The 21,520-nt window shown below is 41.5% G+C and overlaps 2 protein-coding genes across 3 annotated transcripts; one reads left to right on the top strand and one right to left on the bottom strand.

Moving 5' to 3' along the window:
* The first annotated feature begins 1,519 nt into the window (after positions 1 to 1,519).
* Positions 1,520 to 6,000, top strand: LOC306748832 (triosephosphate isomerase). The gene is made up of 7 exons (XM_079232057.1): positions 1,520 to 1,634; positions 2,763 to 2,886; positions 3,655 to 3,754; positions 3,926 to 4,043; positions 4,327 to 4,412; positions 5,056 to 5,143; positions 5,327 to 6,000. Exons 1-7 carry the CDS (start codon positions 1,523 to 1,525, stop codon positions 5,443 to 5,445), a joined length of 747 nt encoding a protein of 248 aa, XP_079088183.1. The 5' UTR covers positions 1,520 to 1,522; the 3' UTR covers positions 5,446 to 6,000.
* Positions 6,001 to 6,616: 616 nt separating this feature from the next.
* Positions 6,617 to 20,222, bottom strand: LOC306748826 (gamma-enolase; the record flags this gene model as incomplete). Of its 2 annotated transcripts, XM_079232051.1 has the most annotated exons (12): positions 6,617 to 7,570; positions 9,349 to 9,407; positions 9,491 to 9,599; positions 11,433 to 11,634; positions 12,101 to 12,298; positions 13,238 to 13,368; positions 13,496 to 13,587; positions 14,478 to 14,611; positions 15,574 to 15,643; positions 18,489 to 18,547; positions 19,340 to 19,435; positions 20,138 to 20,222. In XM_079232051.1, 12 exons carry the CDS (start codon positions 20,220 to 20,222, stop codon positions 7,501 to 7,503), a joined length of 1,305 nt encoding a protein of 434 aa, XP_079088177.1. In that variant the 3' UTR covers positions 6,617 to 7,500. The 2 variants fall into 2 exon arrangements, with proteins under 2 accessions (XP_079088177.1, XP_079088178.1); XM_079232052.1 differs by lacking the exons at positions 15,574 to 15,643; positions 18,489 to 18,547.
* Between the last annotated feature and the right edge of the window lie 1,298 nt (positions 20,223 to 21,520).

The following is a 21,520-nucleotide window of genomic DNA, read 5'->3' as shown; positions in this document are numbered from 1 at the left end:
GAGCAGAGCTTCTCTGTTGTGGAACCAGAGGCGTTCAAGGTCCAGGAGGAAAGTTAGGGCATTTTTGCTTTCAGTGGAACTAAACCTACGGATATTCTGTATTTAGTATGGGTATGCACACCATTTGAAATGTTTGATGAAAAAGTCTGGGGCTCAACTGGACCTAAACAAGTTTACGGTCTTGAATACGATACTAAAAAACTACTTTGGTAAATATGTATTTCTACGCGTGCATGCAGTTCCATTTGTCCCCTGCAGGTGCAAAGCGCTTCAGCTCCGGTGGACAAACTAGTCCGGAGGGGAGTTTTCATTTTACAAGGTCAACACACAGCAGCAGCATGACTCACAACAGACACACACACACATTGTGGCGGTGCAGTGAACCAAGAGATGGAAACCAAAAAACAGACGAGTTGCAGCCCTTCACTCCCTTACTGAATTAGTTTCATTAAAGCAGTAGTTTAGCTTCAAAAAATATACATTATGTGTTTTTGTTTTATTACAATTCAACCTTATTGTTGATCAAAGTTATGGATGGGTTAACGTATAAAAACTGTAATTTTCCAGCAGCACAGTAATGGTAAATCAGATTATTTACCTGTGAGGTTAGTTAGTATACCTACGGTAGTTCTACGGTAGAATTCCCTAAATCACAGTAATATACAGGCATAACTACAGTGAGGTCACAGTTGCAGTTTCACAATCATTTACTTTAAAAAAGTATACAGTAACTTACTGTGAAAGTAGTTCACCTAGTGGGTTTACAGTCCAATAATGTAAAGGGAACCAACGTATTCAGACTCCTTCACTTTCACATTCTGTTATGCAGAAATGGTTTACGTTAATGTTTCCCTCCTCCATGACACTCAATGCTCCATCAGGACAAAGTGAAAACAGGTAGAAAAAACTACCGTAAATGGACACACTGAATGCATCATTCTGTGTTTCATTGAGAGTATAAAACATGCACGTGCAATTATAACAGTTTATTTTTATTTTACTTTTTTCAGTATTTTACTTGTCAGTTGGGGGGACAAGTTGTGTTTGAAATGCATTAAATGTAAAAATAGTAATAGCAATCACATTGTGTTCGTCATGTTTTATGTCCTCAACAATGTTAACATATAAATATAAAATAATCATTTATTGGTCCCGCAGTGGGGAAATTAGGATTACAGCAGCAAGAGACACATAGTAAATACAAATCAAGTCACTAAAAATTGACTTATGTATATGTTTATATAAATAAACAGTAATAACAGTAATACAAACAGTCAAGAAGAGACTGTCGTACCTCACAGTAACAGCAGGTGGCGGTAATGCGCCACAAAGCTGTTGGACTCTCTTCATAAACCCAAACAAGAAGAACAGGGACGTCGTTCTCGTTCACCCTACATTGAGTTCTCATATTTCCGAGCGCCCTTAAAGTGCACACTGTCCCGCAGCTGAAGTGCTCCTCCGGCCCCGCACCGCCCCGCACCGCACCGCTCCTCTCCCGGGTAACCTTCACCTCCGGCCGGCCATGGCGCTCCGGGGCTTCTTCGTGGGAGGAAACTGGAAGATGAACGGCGACAAGGAGAGCCTGCAGCGGCTGATGAGCAGCCTGAACACCGCGAGCCTGGACGAGCGGACAGGTAACCGACGCGATGACGACGCACCTGCGCTTGTTGTTGTTGTTGTTGTTGTTGTTGTTGTTGTTGTGATGCAGAGATGCATCCATAAAACAATCGATATAAAGCCAGACAGACATTGTGAGTCACGCGGTCAGGATGAGGTGCCTGGAGGCCTCTGACGTCATGGTTTATCCTCACAGCTGGAGAGTAACTAAGTACATTTACTCAAGTACTTCTACTCCACTATATTTATATTATTTATATCATATTGTGTGTTTGTTTTTACTCCACTTTACGCATCGGCAGCTATGATTAGTGGAACTTTCTAATCCCAGAGCTCCTGTCCTACAAAAGATACTCATATCTCAGGTGTTTTATTTATGATGTAAACAAGGAGGACATGCTAATGGAACATATTTATGAGGTTTCATATTAAGGCCATTGTAGGTTTAAAGTAAAAGTGAAAAATATCAGAATTTATGAGATTTTGGATTTTCTTAGTCCTAGTAGCAAGAAAAAAAAGTCCTAAGGCACAAAAACACTGCAAAATATATTCATTATATTATTATTTATGAATGTACATAACAACATTTAACAAATAAAATGTGTAAATGTATCTTTCAAAAACATGTTTAACTAATTATTTGAGTTTTTATTTAAAATTGTTGATAAATCTCAGACAATTTCTAACAGTTTTTGAGTTTTTTTCTCTGAATAAATGTTTAAATCGTCCATTTATCTTGCAGAATCAGAATCTCTTTTTAAATCACTTCTAAAAACCCTATTTTGACTTATTAGCTTGTTCTTATTATCATATCGATTGTTTTTATTGTGTTTACATTTTACCTTAGTTTATTGTTATATTGCCTTTATGTTGCTTTTGATTTGTCTGCAACTCTGTCTTTGAATGTGCTACGTAAATAATGTTGTTATTATTATTATTATTATTATTATTATTATTATTATTATTATTATTATTATTATTATCTGCTTCTCACAGCCACATAGTTGCACTTTTTCTTTTTCTATGCATAGTTGCATTGAAGATTAATAATGGATACCATGAACACAACGCAACATGGAGGAGGATTTACAATCATGCATGATGATGATGATGATGATGATGATGATGGGGTTGGTTCTTCCCAGAGGTGGTGTGCGGCGCTCCCTCCATCTACCTGGACCTGGTCCGGTCCGGTCTGGATCTCAGGATCGGGGTCGCGGCCCAGAACTGCTACAAGGAGGCCAAGGGGGCGTTCACAGGGGAGATCAGGTACCTCGCCCTGAACGGAGCCGCTCCTGGGTTCTAGTCCTTAATCGGTCCTGAACGGAGTCGCTCCTGGGTTCTAGTCTTTAATCGGTCTTGAATGGAGCCTCTCCTGGGTTCTAGTCCTCACCCGGTCCTGAACGGAGCCTCTCGTGGGTTCTAGTCCTTAATCGGTCCTGAACGGATCCTCTCCTGGGTTCTAGTCCTTAATCGGTCCTGAACGGATCCTCTCCTGGGTTCTAGTCCTTAATCGGTCCTGAACGGATCCTCTCCTGGGTTCTAGTCCTCACCCGGTCCTAGATGGAGCCTCTCGTGGGTTCTAGTCGTCACCCGGTCCTAGATGTGTGTGTGTGTGTGTGTGTGTGTGTGTGTGTGTGTGTGTGTGTGTGTGTGTGTGTGTGTGTGTGTGTGTGTGTGTGTGTGTGTGTGTGGAGATATATATGGAAATAAAAGAGGTGAATAAAGAGGAATATTTTGCACGTTACACATTTCTCGGTCTTGGTCTTGGTCTCGGTGGTCTTGGTCTTGGTCTTGGTCTCGGTGGTCTTGGTCTCGGTGGTCTTGGTCTTGGTCTTGGTCTCGGTGGTCTTGGTCTCGGTGGTCTTGGTCTCGGTGGTCTTGGTCTTGGTCTCGGTGGTCTTGGTCTTGGTCTTGGTCTCGGTGGTCTTGGTCTCGGTGGTCTTGGTCTCGGTGGTCTTGGTCTCGGTGGTCTTGGTCTCGGTGGTCTTGGTCTTGGTCTTGGTGGTCTTGACTAAACCCTGTCCTCTCCCCCAGTCCGGCCATGATAAAGGACTGCGGGGCCGACTGGGTGATCCTGGGTCACTCTGAGCGTCGCCACGTCTTCGGGGAAAGTGACGAGCTGATCGGTGAGAAGGTGAGAAGCAAAACGCTCGTATGAGAATGTTTATTAAAATGAATTCCTATGAATCTATATCGTCCTTTATGGAAAGTAGCTGTTTAAGCATTGGTTTACTCAGCTGTGCAGACATTAATAATCGCACTGACGGCACCATGAAACCCTGGTGAGCATTAACGTCGCCCTCAGGTGGCTCACGCTCTGGCCGGCGGCCTCGCCGTGGTCGCCTGCGTCGGGGAGCAGCTGCAGCAGCGCGAGGCCGGCACCACCGAAGAAGTCGTCTACGCTCAGACACAGGTCATCGCAGGTAAAGAGACACGTTTTAAGATTTTTATTATTATTTATTTATTCTCTTGATACTTTTTATTTTATACAATTTATGTTTATTTTATTTTCCAGATTTTTAAAAAAATGTATTTATTATTATTTTTATTGGTATATACATAAATATATATATATATATATATATATATATATATATATATATATATATATATATATATATATATATATATATATGATGTGTGGCAACTTTTATGAGTTTAGGAACTTTTTTTTCTGGTTCATAAATCCTGGTTCTTGTGTTCCAGAGAACGTGACGGACTGGGGGAAAGTGGTGCTGGCGTACGAACCCGTGTGGGCCATCGGCACCGGCAAGACGGCTTCACCTGAGCAGGTGAACACATGAATCACAGACTTCTATACAACCAGAGGAGTCGCCCCCTGGTGGTCAGGAGAGAGAGATTGCAGCTTTAACACATGAGACTTCTATACAACCAGAGGAGTCGCCCCCTGGTGGTCAGGAGAGAGAATGCAGCTTTAACACATGAAGCATAGACTTCTATACAACCAGAGGAGTCGCCCCCTGGTGGTCAGGAGAGAGAATGCAGCTTTAACACATGAAGCATAGACTTCTATACAACCAGAGGAGTCGCCCCCTGGTGGTCAGGAGAGAGAATGCAGCTTTAACACATGAGACTTCTATACAACCAGAGGAGTCGCCCCCTGGTGGTCAGGAGAGAGAATGCAGCTTTAACACATGAAGCATAGACTTCTATACAACCAGAGGAGTCACCCCTGGTGGTCAGGAGAGAGAATGCAGCTTTAACACTTGAAGCAGTGACTTGAGGTTGCTGCCTGAGCGTGACACTTTCCCCAAAAGTGAAGCCACATTATCTTGAGCGCTCCCTGGTGGCTGGCTGTATTTCTATTGGCTATTAATGTATTTCTTGATTTGAAATGCACAGAGCACGTTGATTTAAAAAGTGTGTGTGTGTGTGTGTGTCTCTCTCTCTCTCTCTCCCTCTCTCTCTCTCCAGGCTCAGGAGGTCCACGAGAAGTTGCGGGCGTGGCTCAGAGCCAACGTCTCTGACGCCGTGGCCGACTCTGTGAGGATCATCTACGGAGGTCAGTAGCAGCGCCGCTGGAGGCTTCAGGGAATCTAAACGAAGAAGAACATCTTTATCTGAACTAATGTTTCAGTCTAGTGACTTTTTAGGATACTATTATAATTGTTCTGTAAAGCAGATACAGATTTAATGTTTTTTAAACAGTCCCAGTCTTTTTATTTATATATATATATCTCTGCAGGTTCAGTAACGGCGGCGAACTGCAGAGAGCTGGCGTCTCAGGGCGACGTGGACGGCTTCCTGGTGGGCGGAGCCTCTCTCAAGCCGGAGTTTATCGACATCATCAACGCGCGTGTGTAGCTCCAAAAAAACACATTGAGACCAAAGAGATTTGTCCTCAAACTGAGGTTTTATTTTGAAATATATGTGTTGAAACAGGTCAATATCTGTTTGCTGCACACTTTGCTCTCATGTCGTATTTCAGCTTAGAGTCAAACTCTAGTTCTTCGCACCAGTCGGTCTGTTTCTAATGTTTTGGTTCCTGCTTCAAATATCATGCGGCTTGATTTGTGTTGATTTTAAAGGTCAGTAAACAGAAAACTGATTTTAATTAAAGAGGACGTGACTTCAGCTTCAGGGGATAAAAATAAAAAGTGTGAGCGGTTTTCCTGGTTTGCTTTCTTTATTTTAGCGATGAGAAGAAATATGAAATTTTTATTTTAAAACGCAAACACAGTTTCTTTCATCTCCTCCTCGTGTGAAACACTGAACGCTCGCCTCAGGTTGTTGCGCCCTTCAGAATAAAAGCTCTGGATAGAATGCACTTATATGGGGACTTTCATTGTGAAGTTGTAGAAGATGTAGTTCACATTTTGGCTGTATTTTCGACACTGGACCTATATATATGAATGAATAAATAAATACAACTTATTTCTGTTTGATTTGTGCATTTATATACATTTCTGGCTTCAATCAGGTCAGACCAGTCTGATGAGTAATAGAACGTCTTCTTAAGGAGGTAATAAAATGAAAATGATGCACACAAATACATTCACCATGACATGTGGAACCAAATAATCATTTTTAGAGGCCAGAAAAGCTGCTATTTCATAATAAATCCCACATTATTAGAGAAAAAACATTTTTGTGGGAGAAAAACTGAATGTGTCATCAGCCCATCTTGTGACCCCGTCGGGGGTCCCAGCCCACATGTTGGGACCCCCTGGTTGTCTTTATGGGTCGGGCTTGTCATCAGTGGACAATACAGAGGGCTGATATCTATAATCAATATAATCAATATCTGTACGCTGTAATGAACTGAACTAGAAACACAGACTCAAAAAAAGACAACAATCTTTCAACTGATTGAAATTGTAAATTAACATCTTTTTATTTCACATATTTTCACATTATTTTCAATGACAAGCGTTCTTTTTTTAATTCATTTTTAATTTTCTTTCGTCTTTTTCAACACAGCTATTCTACGGACATTCAGGAGGAAGGAACGGGGAAGGGGCGGGGCTTAGATCTGTTTTCTTTTTCTTTTGGATAAAGGTTTTTTTTTTATTCAAGCATAAAGGACAAATAATCAGAGTCACATCAGAGGTTTTTTTTTCTTTTCGTTTCTTTGTTTTTTTACTGAGAAAACAGACACGACGAGAAGAAAAAGGAGACAGAACGAGGGAAGGAAGGAGGACAGAAGTGGGTGGAGTGCAGGTACTTCAGTGTCCAGGTGAGCGTGAGACACAGCGGAGTGTGTAGGTGTGTTTGTGTCGTACTTTAGTTGTCTTTACACTCCGTCCCTGAAACAGCTGTTTGCTGTTTCTTTCTGAGAGTGTGTCGTCCTCTTTTGGTGCTGAAAGGTTTTTTATTTTGTATATTTTTTTTCTTCATCTCTTTCAGTTGCGTGCGTGCGTCGGTTTAAAGTATTCTATTATATCTCTACTTATTTATCTCTCTGTTTTTACAACAATAATCTTTATTTTTGCAGGTCTGTCCTCTGGCTGTACATGAACTATTAAAACTACAGTAACAGTGCATGTCTGGCTTATAAATTAGATTTTTCTTATGATATTCCCCTGCGTGTGCGTGAGCGCGTGTTGCATCTACATACAACTATATTTGTGTGTGCGTGTGTGTGTGTGTGTGTGTGTGTGTGTGTGTGTGTGTGTGTGTGTGTGTGTGTGTGCGCGCGTGCATAAAGCACCATCACCCTACCTATAAGTCCAGTGCATAATTTATTTAAACCTTTTTTTCTTCATTTTTTGCTCGGCTCTTTTGCTCGTGTGTTATCTGTGTGATATTTCTTTGCGCATGGCTCGTTCCCATGTTTGGCGTGTCCGTCAGTTTATGTGTGAGTGTGTGTGTGTGTGTGTGTGTGTGTGTGTGTGTGTGTGAGTCATTCGTCTGTCAGTTTCACAGGGCGCTGGGGTTCCTGAAGTTGTGGCCTGCAAAGCGAGCCTGGTCGCCCAACTCCTCCTCAATCCTGCAGAGAACGAGATGAGAGAAATATTTAAGGAAATATATAAATGAGACATTTCCTATAACAGCTGGTCAGTCGTAGATTTTATCAAACAAACAGGAGTTCATCTGTTTTTATTTGTAATTAGTATTTCTATGCAATTTTCAGTATAAACACCATATTTTGGTTATTTGTTGGGGACTATTTTCAGCGGTGGATTAATTCACTTCTGGTGGTGCAGGCCGGTGTACGTTGAGGAAGATTTTAAATGCTTTATTCAAACCAAATCAAGCTGAAGTAAAGTGAAATACACATTGGGCTAAAATAAGTACATTACTTTAGTCTTCACGCAGAACGCGAACACCGGTCTCCTTGGTGAAAGTCCCGTGTTTGACCATCCATTCTATAACTTCCTGCCTGTACCGGATAGTTTTCTTTCTTTTTTGCAATACTATAAGTCCATCAATGTTTCAAACAAGGATATCAGTTTACGTGTCATTGTTATTTATTTGTATCCTGAACAAAAAGAACAATACAAAAAGTATAAAATGTCTGCAAAGGAAGTTTAACAAGAGTTGCATTCGGGAAAATGCAGGTTTTTGGAGCTTGCCGCTTACGAGGAACTAATAAAATCAGATTATTTCTCTCCTGCTTTCGACTTTTCACTTGTCTCTCAAAGATCCCCGACATTTATGGAAATGTAATATTAAATTGCATTAAGAAAAACATGCATCTCCAAAGCTGCCACAGTGTAAATGATTAATTTATTTCTGGTGTGTGTGTGTGTGTGTGTGTGTGTGTGTGTGTGTGTGTGTGTGTGTGTGTGTGTGTGTGTGTGTGTGTGTGTGTGTGTGTGAGTGTGTGCTTGCTTCACTACCCTGATTAGCGTTTATCGCTGCTTAATACCCCTGTTAATCTCTCCACCCTCCACCTCTCCTGCGTCTCCTCAGCAGTCCGATGGGATTACAACGCTGAGCCGATCCCACCTCCTTCTTCTCCTCCTCCTCCTCCTCCTCCACCTCCTCTTCCTCCCTCCCTCCCTCCTCCCACTGCTCCTGCTGCTGGCTGACTGGTTCGGACACATGGGGTGACACATCGGCGCTGCTGTCGCCTGTCATGTCCATGAGATCTGAGAGGCGTGTTGTACAGTCGCAGCGCTGCTACAGAGAATGATATATATATGTATATATATATATATATATATATATATATATATATATATATATATATATATATATATATTAAATTAAGCAGCGTACCTTTAAATTGAGTTTCCATCATTTTTTATTTATTTTTAACAGTCCTATAAAACAAAGTTTGCTCCCTGACTCTACGTTATGAGGGGATATGAATCAAAAATCAATAAACGTTGAATGTTCGTATACGTTTCAGAAATGTTTCCAAATATACCGAATGTGTTGGGCTACATTTTATAAAGAAGGCGTGATGGACAGGCGTGCAGCCCTGCATGCCCTCCTGTATGGAGCTAAATCCATGACATATGTTTTGTTCATTTGAAAACCCGAAAAATCAAGTTCAACAACAAAGTTGAACTTTGAAAAATGCAACAATGTATTTGAATGTATTTGAAATACAAATAAGTGTATGAAAAGTTGTTTGGGGTTAAATACCATTTTGATTTAGTTCTGTTTTAGTTTTTTCATAAAATATATTTTTTCAGTTTTCAGTAACAGATTTTATTTTCACTCTTTTTTTACAGTTTCGAATTTTCCATTTTTTTTCAAATGAACAAAACATATGGCCTGGACTGATCTGCATCCTGGTGCAGCGCGCTCACTGACCTCATGAGCTGGTTGTACTTGGCCAGCCGCTCAGACCTGCAGGGGGCGCCGGTCTTGATCTGCAACACACAACACAAAGATCAGAACCCAAGAGAACCTGTGGAAACATCCCCATGACCCCGTCACTGAGCGGCGCTCCCACCTGGCCGGTGCAGAGTCCCACCACCAGGTCGGCGATGAAGGTGTCCTCGGTCTCTCCTGAGCGATGGCTGACCATCACTCCCCAACCGTTGGCCTGGGCCAGTTTACACCTGAGAGCCGGGAGAGAAGAGCATCAGACACTGAGAGCTCGTTCACCTCCAGAGTCACCGGAGACGAGTCTTTACTGGAAAGTATGATATGTGCGCTACTTTGTACCTCCAGTACTGGGTTTAGTTGCAATATTGAGGTACTTTAGTAGTTGAGTTGTTTTATACTTTACTACTCTAGAGGTACATATTCAAGTTTTTACTCCACCTCATTTATTTCATAACTTAAGTAACTTTTCAATTTCAGATTAATAATTTAAATATAAAAAAAACCTATAAATGATGATGTCATGATTTCAAAAATACTTTATTGATGCCATATGCTTACCCAAATTCTATAAATATCTATACCTATACATCTCATGATTTTTCAGAATTTGGTCTATTTTTCTTCCATTTTTCTTCTTTATGCCCCCTTACAGTATTTTCTGATTTATGGAGCGATACGAAGAGATATCCTGAATCCCCTCCGTAAAAACCTTTGACTCTAATATGTCAACAACATGACAGTCATTTTGAACGTGGCTTTATTTAATGTTCAGATTTCTGTTCTAAAAATGTATGAAAAATAGCACATATTTAATAAGATAATGACTAATTTGCTAATTTAAACACAACAGAGTTTCCCGGTGATATCTCTACCTGCTTAGACTCTTTATTATTAATCTTAGAGTTAATTAATTAGATCGTGATTTATTTGAGCTCGTCTGACACGTCGACCTGCTGACAATTAAGATGCTGTTGGTGTCTGGGGTCAAATTTGAGATAAAAAAAAAGCCGTCGTCCTGCTGAGATATATTAGAAAAATATATCAAATTAACGACGCGTGGGAGCTTTTCATGTGGCGGTACGATGCATCACCTCTGTCATCGCCACCGCTTCTATCTCCTCGTCCCCTTCCTGCCGTGATGCGGCGACTCCGACGTGATTGATGGCTTCATAACCCGGAGTGACGTTTTTGTTAAGTCTGAGATTGATGACGCACGCGTTGCAGACACTCTCTGCACAAAGATATCAGCAGGCAGATGCGTTTTGATTGACAGCTAATCTTCAAACTAAAAACCCGCTGTCACTTCCTGTCCCGCGTTTATCTCCGGCTCGGGGTCACAACACAAGGTCAACATGGCCGACAGGTAATATGTCATGTGACTGACAACATGTGTGATTGATAGCAGAGCAGCGGGGCCTCTATACGTATCTCCCTATGGGCCCCTCTGTCGTCTCTCAGCCAAGATAGATGACCTTCTTCAGCCAGTCCAAGTTCGCCGGCCTGCCAGAGGCGGCCATATTGTTTGTTTTTATCTCTGAGAAGAGAGTAGTAGTCATGTGTGTAGCGTGGGACCAACACTGTCTTCACACAGTGTATAATAAAGCAGATTTATGCTAATAACGTGTCTGTTTGAAATGAAGGTTACAATGTTGTAACTCTAGTTCTATGAGCGCAGGGAGAGTCCTCTTCTTGAGCCTTTTGGGTAATACTCTCCTCCGCTCCCAAGCACGAATTCCACCCCCACACAGAAGATTAGCATAAGTGCAGCCGGCCAATCAGGGATGGCCTTTTTTCCTACGGAAGCCTCCAAAATGTATTATTTTCTACGTGATATATGCATTCAGGCTTTTCAAAATAAACTTCCGTCTTCGTGCCAACGACAGCGTGCAATGCTCAAGAGGGCATACAAACAAAATGTACTGAGAAGAAGCAAAACAAAAACAGCAAAACGCCATAAACCGACCTCACTACCGTGTATATTTCTTCTAAAATAAGCTCAACTAGAAGGGGAGAGACTCTGCATTAGTGTCTAAAAGCTCGTTGACGTTGACGTAAAGCACACGTACGCCTGGATGGCCTCGGTGACGGAGCCGATCTGGTTGACTTTGAGCAGTAGGCAGTTGCAGGCTCGCTCCTCGGCGGCTTTCTCTATCCTCTTCGGGTTGGTCACCGTAAGGTCGTCCCCCACCACCTGGATCCCCACCTGGGCCGTGAGGCGGGACCAGGCCTCCCAGTCGTCCTGGTCGAACGGGTCCTCGATGGACACCACTGGGAAGTAAGGAGGGAGGGAAGTGAATAAAAGGCGTGTTTCTCTCCGACCTGAAGATCCATTACATTACATTTCATTTAGCAGACGCTTTTATCCAAAGCGACGTACAATAAGTGCATTCAACCATGAGTACAAACTCAGAACAACAAGAATCAAGAAAGTACAGTTTCGTCAATGAAGTTAAACTACAAAGTGCTATCAGTAAGTGACATTTAAGTGCCACTAAAGTGCTACTACGGGTGCTACTTATTAGTCGAAAAAGATGTGTTTTTAGTTTGCGTATGAAGATGTAGAGACTTTCTGCTGTCCTGGTGTCAATGGGGAGCTTATTCCTCCAATGAGGAGCCAGGACAGAAAACAGTCGTGACTTTGTTGAGTGTTTCGCTCGCAGTGACGAAGCTACAAGCCGATTAGCAGAAACCGAGCGGAGCGAGCAAGCGAACTTCTAAAAGACATGAAGTCCACCTGGGTAGTTGTTGACGAAGCCCTGGTAGATGTCGGCCAGCTCCTCTCCAGAGATGTGTCTCTCCGGATCCGGCGGGGACTTGAAGTCCAGGTCGTATTTCCCGTCACGGTAAAACTCAGAGGCGGCAACGTCCATCCCGACTACGACCTTGTCCGTGAAGCCGGCTTTCTCTATGGCCGTCTGCAGCAGCTCCAGAGCTGAGGAGGGAAGGGAAGAGGTTCTTTAGACACCACAGAAGAACCACTTCAGGTTCCACAGAGAGCCTTTCAGACCACGTTTCTTCAAAAGAAGCATTTTCTAAAACGCTTCAAGAAAAACCTTTAAGGAACTTCAAAGAGGACTTCAAAGAACCAGAAAAGGTTATTTGAATTATTTGAAGTTATTCAAAAGTTTCTAAAGAACCTTTTTCAACCCCCCCACTACCATCCAATAACTCAAAGATGAATTAAGAACCTTTTAATAGCTCAAAGAACCATACGACAAACACTTCCAAACCATCCAATGCATAAAATGGGTCTTTTAGAGCGATACCACAGAAGAACCATTTCTTGGTTCCACAAAGAGCCTTTCTTGAAAGAACTTCTTTTAAGCTTCTTTTAATAAAGAAAATACAACCTTTAAGGAACTTCAAAGAGAACTTCAAAGAACCTGAAAAGGTGCCATTTCTGGTTCTTTGAAGAACCTTTTTCAATGCCCCCACCGGCATCCAACAACTAAAACAGGCCACAGAAGAACCATTTCTTAAACGCTTCAAGAAAAACCTTTAAGGAACTTCAAAGCAACCATAAGAACCATTTTCTTAAATGCCTCTTTTAAAAAAGAAAATACAACTTCAAAGAGAACCAGAAAAGGTGCCATTTCTGGTTATTTTCTTTTTCAACCTCCCCACCATCATCCAACAACTCAAATATGAATTAAGAACCCTTCAATATCCCAAAGAACCATATAACAAACACGTAGAACCATCCAATACATTGAATGGTTCTTTGTGGAACCACACATCATTTTAAAGAACGATTCATTTTCATTTCAGCTCAGCGATGAACGTCACAATGTAAGCTTCCTTTTCTCCGCATTCTACGAGCATTAGAGGAAGAGAAGAAGACGCGGTGGGTCGGGGCTTAAACCTTCCTCACCCTCGCTGTTCTCCAGGATGTTGGGGGCGAATCCTCCCTCGTCTCCCACGTTGGTGGCGTCCTGGCCGTACTTCTCCTGGATCACCCCCTTCAGGGTGTGGTACAGCTCCGATCCTATCCTCAACGCCTCCCTGAGAGAAGGGGAGGGGGAGACCGTTAGAGAGAGGAATCAAAGAGACGAGAAAGGAGACCAACAAGAGATCTTTGATATTGATCGATCGAGAAGAGATCATGTTGTAGTTTTAAAAACGTTCTTACTTGAAAGACTCGGCTCCGACAGGAAGGACCATGAACTCCTGCATGGCCAGTTTGTTGCCGGCATGAGATCCTCCATTTATCACATTGAAGGCCTGAAGGGGAGAGGAAACAAGGAGACAAGGAGAGGAGAAGAGGGGTGAGGTGAGTGGATGATAGAAGAAATGGGATAGGAGGTAACAAGGAGAGAGAGAAAAGGGGAAGAGGGAAGAGGAAATGAGAGACCATAAGAAAGGAGACAAGGAGAGGAAATGAGGAGACAAAGAAAGAAAACAAAGACAAGAGGGGAGAGGTAATAAAAGTAGAAGAAAGAGGAGAACAAAAGACAAGGAGAGGAAACAAGGAGAAGAGGGGAGAAGAAATGAGGAGAAGATGGGAGAGGAAATGAGAGGAGAAGAAAGGGAAGAACAAAAGACAAGGAGAGGGAACAAGGAGAAGAGGGGAGAGGGAAAAAGGAGAAGATGGGAGAGGAAATGAGGAGAAGAGGGGAGAGGTAATAAGATTACAAGAAAGGGGAGAACAAAAGACAAGGAGAGGAAACAAGGAGAAGAGGGGAGAGGGAACAAGGAGAAGATGGGAGAGGAGAAGAGAAAACAAAGCGACAAGGAAAGGAAACAAGAGGAGCAGAAACAAGGAGAAGAGGGGAGAAGAAGAAAAGGAAACGATGAAAAAAGCAAAAGAAAACGAGAGGAGAGCACAAGGAGACAAGGAGAGGAAACGAGAAGAGAATACATATAAACTTGTAAAAAAAACACAATAAAATGTGTAAATTGTAATTTCATCAAAGTCTAAAAGTCGTTATTCATGTTACGGTGCAAAACACATGAAATAATAAAAAGCATTGGAATAAATTAAATATAACCAAAACAACAAAGATTGTGTTTCTACATGTAAAAACCTAAATGTCAATTAAAAACAACTTTAAAATCAATCAGTAGCAATGAAAAAAGTCTAAAAAAGGCATCGTGTTGCGTTTGAGTCTTACGGGAACCGGCAACACCAGCTCTGTGTTTCCGGCCAGGTCGGCGATGTGGCGGTACAGGGGGACGTCTTTCTCCGACGCACCGGCCTTGCAGACGGCCAGGGACACGCCCAGGATGGCGTTGGCCCCGAACTGAGCTGTTTGACGGGACAGAAGAAGAACAGGGAAGTTATGTTTATATTATATTATTATATTTGTATTTTTTTGTTTATTTTTAATATTTTAATTTTTTTAGTATATATATATATATATATATATATATATATATATATATATATATATATATATATATATATATATATATATTATTTGTATTATTATTTTTTTTATTACAATTTTATATTTCAGATTATTTCAAATTTGGAGCAAAAACAAACATTATTCATTAAGAAAGGTATATTTATGTTTTACAACTAGACATTATTTGCAGCTCAATTCTTAAGTATATTTTTCAATAATTTCTTGTTAAATTAAATAGAACATTTACATTTAAATTCCTAAACCATCAGGTAACCTAAATAACAAGAACAGTTTTCTTTCACAATATTTTTCTTAATATATAAATACTGCATTTTATTTGGTAACTTTCTATTTTCTAAAAGAAGAATTACCGACACAAACAAATGAAACGAGTCCTCGTGGCTCACTTGTTATTCTGAGCAATAAGTGTGAATAAACCCTCTCTGGGACTTTTAATCTGCATATAATTGTGTTTATTTCAACGAGGACATGAAAGCTGATTAAAAAACACATCAGCTCCGTTCAGTCCGACAGGTTTCCGTTAGCCGAGATGAATTCCTGCCGTTACTCTCTGTTTGTCTACCTCGCTGCCTGAAGTGATTAGTTGGCATTGTTGTAGATTAAAATAAATGAACGCTGAATTTATTTATCGGTCGAGACGGAGAAAACGATCGTTTAAAAAAAAAGGATCTGTCGGCTCGGCCTCGTTCACGTCGGTGTTTATGTTTCTGGTTTCCGCTTTGTAACAAACGCTTTGGAAAACCAACGTCTGTGTGAGACGTCATGGGAGCTGCTGGACTGAGGAGGAGGAGGAGGAGGAGGAGGAAGAAGAGAAGGAAGCCTTGTTGTTTGGACTCACACTTGTTTTCTGTGCCGTCCATCTCGATCATCATGTTGTCAAGCGTCTCCTGCTCGGCCACGCTGACGCCCTGCGGACAGGAATACAGAAACACACCGTGAAACACAATAAAAACCGTAAAATGCAGTAAAGCACCGCGAAACACCATAAAACACCGTAAAATACCGTAAAACGCAGTAAAGATATTACCTTAAATACGAGTGTTTAGCTTATTGACAAAACATCTTTTTTGGAGCAATGTTGGCTCAAATTTGTTTACGTTTTGATGTAAAAAATGTAATTTGAGTTCGTATTTGAAGTTACAGACAGTACAAGAAGAAGAAGAAGAAGAAGAAGAAGAAGAAGAAGAAGAAGAAGAAGAAGAAGAAGAAGAAGAAGAAGAAGAAGAAGAGAGTTACTTTTTACCAAGCTAACTAGAGTATTAGCCTTTTATTAAATGTGACATTCCACCAATCATGTTTTTGAGTAGTTTAATAATCTGTACGGCAACTTTATTAACTTTATTAACTTCATTACAGTATCATTTGGTTCTGGTCCCGGTCAATAGCTCTCTGATCAAAAGCTCTCTGTCGTGACACCTGATCTAATTCCGTCCTCCATTGTTATGGTCTATAGAGGAACTCCACCAGGTCACATGACCTCATGTTAGTCTATAGAGGAACTCCACCAGGTCACATGACCTCATGTTAGTCTATAGAGGAACTCCACCAGGTCACATGACCTCATGTTAGTCTATAGAGGAACTCCACCAGGTCACATGACCTCATGTTAGTCTATAGAGGAACTCCACCAGGTCACATGACCTCATGTTAGTCTATAGAGGAACTCCACCAGGTCACATGACCTCATGTTAGTCTATAGAGGAACTCCACCAGGTCACATGACCTCATGTTAGTCTATAGAGGAACTCCACCAGGTCACATGACTTCATGTTATAGAGGAACTCCACCAGGTCACATGACTTCATGTTATAGAGAAACTCCACCAGGTCACATGACCTCATGTTATAGAGAAACTCCACCAGGTCACATGACCTCATGTTAGTCTATAGAGGAACTCCACCAGGTCACATGACTTCATGTTATAGAGGAACTCCACCAGGTCACATGACTTCATGTTATAGAGAAACTCCACCAGGTCACATGACTTCATGTTATAGAGGAACTCCACCAGGTCACATGACTTCATGTTATAGAGAAACTCCACCAGGTCACATGACTTCATGTTATAGAGAAACTCCACCAGGTCACATGACTTCATGTTATAGAGAAACTCCACCAGGTCACGTCTCCTCCACTCAAAAGGAGGACTAGGGAGGTCGTCTGATTTAAACCTTTTTTTATGACCTGTAAAAGCTTCTACATTCACCAGAGGGTTGTTTATGACCTATTTCATATCAGAGAACATGCTGACTCATCTAGGACTCGTTTCACTCTAATGAACTAATGTGTCTCAGTTTAGAGTCCTGGACATGAAAAGGTTTAAAACACATACACCTCTGGTCTTGGCAGTGTCCATAAGGTGTGTTTCCTTCTCCCGGTGTACTTGTATTGTTTAAATAGAGTACAACAGTTAAGTATTCAGTAAAAATACACGATCAGCATATGCTCCCTGATAATGTTACGCTGTGATCAATACATCAGTTGAATGAAAATTAAAACGTTACAGTGAAGTGCCATTTAGTAAAATCTATAGAATACGTATATAATACAACATTAAAACAAATAACGACAATATTTTGTATTTATTTTATCAATACAAAAATAAAATATAATTATTTCATCATTTGAATTTTGTGATTTCATGCACAAAAAAAATATGACTATAGATGACTTTTTTTTAAGTAAAATAATAACATTTCGAATTGTTATGGTTTTACACAAAAGTCTGGAGCTTCGTAGACCAGCTGTTATGAAAAAACTAAAATATTAATGATCTGTATCTGCGATATGGATCAATGATCGGCAGTTAGTATCGGATCTCTAAAAGTAAATTGCTAAATGTTCCCTTTTTTTATTCATATACATTTATTGTTTGTTTTCGAACTCTTTTACGTGATTTTCTAAATGAACATATGGGGAAATATACATATATATATATATATATATATATATATATATACATATATATATATATATATATATATATATATATATATATATATATATATATATATATATGTATACTGTTTCTTTTTTTATGGAGCCTCAAACTTGTACATTGGATCTTGAATAGTATTCCTTGAGTATTATCATAATTAAATTAACTTTGTGATTTTAATTTTTTATAAATGTTTTGACAGATCTTTCTGATTGTTTTTTATAATTTGCAACACACACATCCACACACACACACACACACACACACACACACACACACACACACACACACACCGATCTCTCGGATGTGGCGTTCAAGAGCTCGGAGCCGTTCAGCTGATTTCGTTTCCTGCCTGACTGATCAACAAGATTCATTTAATAAAAACATTTTAAAACATCTGCTGATGGAGGAAATTACCCACACTGCACTGCTGCAGATATTACACACACACACACACACACACACACACACACGCACACACACGAACACATGCACGCACACACACTCACTCGTTCTCTGTTCCTCTCACTCACTCACACTTATTTCCTCACACATTATCGCCATCTTTCATTCACAGTATCTCGACACACACACACACACACACACACACACACACACACACACACACACACACACAGACTCTCTCACTCAAATTTCTCCTCCGTTACCGACTGCTTCAGTACATTTATCTGCCCAATTCTCTCTCCGGCTCGCATGCAGGCCGGCCGAGAGCTTAAAGGATCCCAGACTGTGTGAATATGGATTTACATGGTGGATAATATATAATACAATATATGAATGTTCCAGTGACTTACAGAGGCTATGAGGGCGGGACCCAGAGTGTCGTTGATGTGCCCGACTGCCTTCAAAACACCTAGAAGAAGAGACGACAATAAGTCAGGCAGCAAAAAGGACATTTTTATTCTGCAACCACTAAAGGAGGAAAGAACGAATACAAGCAGTAAAGCTCAGAGCAGATATTAGGCCTTTTTCTTTTGCTTATTGTTGCGCTCATTCTTAGCTGTATGGTTGAGTCCTTCTGGCTCTCACCAAACCTCTCATGTTAAATCGCTTCATGTCTTTATTTGCATCGAAATCAGAGTTCCTGCATCACGTTGGGGTCACCACTGCCCCGCCCCCTTTTTTTGAGACTAGTCTAGTCACCAAAGTAAACATTGGACCCATATCATTTTAATATTCTAGCACTAAAATTATATTTTTCAGACACACAAATCTGGAGAAGATCAACTTTGTTATTTTCTCACACACATCTTGCCACTAACGTTTACTAACAGATAATTTCCGCAACGCTAAATACGCTACCTGTGGAAAAGTAACGTTGAAATACATGAAAACAAAGTGTAGGCATAAGAAACATGGAGGACACAGGAAGCGTAAACCTTTTCAAAGCATTGGCGGAGCTTGTAATGCTTGTAATAATTAGTTTTACGACATTTTTTATCATGTCTGCATGCTAACTATAAAGCCAATGAGGCTAGCAGGACATTCATGTGTTTTTCAGAAAGACACATTGAAGAAATAACCCACTATGAGAAAATACAGCGAGCAACAGATGCTAGTAAAGCAGACGCTATAGCAGAGAGCTAAATCGGGAATGTGTCGCCCCCTGGTGGTCGTAAATCCCACGACTCTTTTGATGGAATACCTTTGCCCTTGTAGCGGCTCTTGTCTCCATCTCGGAGCTCCAGAGCCTCGTAGATCCCTGTGGAGGCTCCGCTGGGCACCGCAGCCCTGAACAGACCTGAGGAGACAGGAGGAGGGAATAATTAAAGTTTGAAATGGAGAGAATGGAGAGAGGAGAGGAGGAGGCAGTATTCTTAGGATGAATTTAAATGTTTTTAGTTTGGAAACTTGGCGTCCGATGCCGACGCGCTCTTGCTGGCCGCTGTCCGTGTCCCGGTGAAACCGGGTCAACATTGTTTTATTTGACATAACTTACGTACTTAATTAACGGCAATTACGCAACGACCTACACTGATGGCGGCCATTTTTAAATACGCTTTGGCGTGGAGAATAAAGGTGAATTTAGTGTGCCGTGGAATATCTTTTTGAAAAAGAATTGCACCATGCATCCTTTCTTTGAGATCATCTTCTACCCAATGAGCTCTTCACGAGATTAAACACGTAAACCGACAGTGGAAGTTTATTTTGAAGAGACACTGCGACGCCCAAAGGTGACGCTAGAGGGCAACGTAGAGCGGCCGGTTGTTGTGCTGCAACCTGAACGCTCTCATGAAGATAAAATATGATTCTATGAGTCATCTGTACAAAATGTCCTTTGATGCGTTTTCATCTCTGGCCGGAGGTCAAATGAAGGTCGTTTAATGTCAGACACATTTTCTGATTACATCTTTTGTGCTGCTAAAGCTTCTCTGAAGACGCTGACATCCAGATGATTATGTTTTTGTTGTTGTTGTTGCTGTTGTTGTTTCATATTCATCACCTTTCTCTGTGCGAAGGTCCACTTCAACAGTGGGGTTTCCCCGGGAGTCCAAGATCTCCCTGGCAACGATGCTGACGATCGACATCCTGAGGGACGCAGAGAGGAAAGAGGTTACGGTGGCTTTCACATGGTCTGGCTCATATTGAACTGAAGAAGAGGGTGATGAGAATAACAGAGAGAGAGAGAGAGAGAGAAGGAGAGAGAGAGATGTCTCATGGGTAAAAAGGGTCTATTTTTACATCGCACACACGAGAACAACCTGTCAGGGGAGCAGAGAAACCGCATCGCAGCAGATTCACGGGGAAAATCAAAGCTCGCCACAGAGGAGTGGGTCGTCTCACGCACACACACACACACACACACACACACACACACACAAGCTCTGCAGTTACTTCGCTGTTTCTGGAAGCAGGCAAACGTTTTTCCGCATCTCCTAAATGTACATAAGTGTGTTTTCACCCGACGCATCGATGAATAAATAAAGCTGTCAGAGACACAACAACCTCTTCTCCTCTGCAACCTCACAGCAGGAGGAGGAGGAAGAGGAGGAAGAGGAGGAGGAGGAGGAGGAGCAGGAGGAGGAGGAGGAGGAGCGGTCGTGTCAGGTGACCGGAGGCTGTAATTGTACACCTTTTGAATCATCTTAATCAAATGTGTACTGACTCAACAATGTCACTTCCTGTCTGTCCGATACATTCCATCCCTCCATTGGTGACTTGAAACCCAACAATAATGTTTGTTGGAATATCGAAATGCTTGTTTGTGATCGCAGCTTAGAAATGTGACGACAACGCGACGTTCAACTGAACTGCTGCGTTCAGGGAGAAATGCACTTCCTCCGGGGTTAAAGTCACTTTTGCATGACGTAGCTCACGGCTAAATACGCTTCCCTGCGAACGTAATGCACGCTGCAATTTCATTATATGGGAACGTAATTTTTATGAGACGGGGCCGAAGCAATATGAAATGTGTTCTCTATAGCACCTCTATGCATCGCTATCTATATTCCACACCTTTACTCATAGAACCCTCGTCTGCAGTCAGAATGCATGTGAACACCTGGACTGTAATGTGCTCCATAACCAGATGTTCCCTCTGCACACACTCATTAGGCCACACCTCTGTTTGAACCCAACGGTGAGCCGGTTGGACGAAGGAAAACAGAAGAAGTCAGGTTGTTTTGGGGCTCTGCGGGTTCTTGGTTCTGTGTTTCCTCTCCTCGGGGAAAGGGAACCTGCAGCGCTAATGCGGGAAAGATGATCTCGGAGGAGCCGTTCCACACTTTGAAACCGATGACAGCGCTCGCTAAAGTAGTTTAGTGCACGGCTGCAACCTGGCTGCTTTTTAATCAAAAACATAAAGCTAACACAAATAAGTCACATG

This window comes from Taurulus bubalis (assembly GCF_910589615.1).
Source record: "Taurulus bubalis genome assembly, chromosome: 16".
Classification (NCBI taxonomy): Eukaryota; Metazoa; Chordata; class Actinopteri; order Perciformes; family Cottidae; genus Taurulus; species Taurulus bubalis.
Note: the sequence above shows the minus strand (reverse complement) of the source record. Positions and strands in the feature narration are given on the sequence as shown.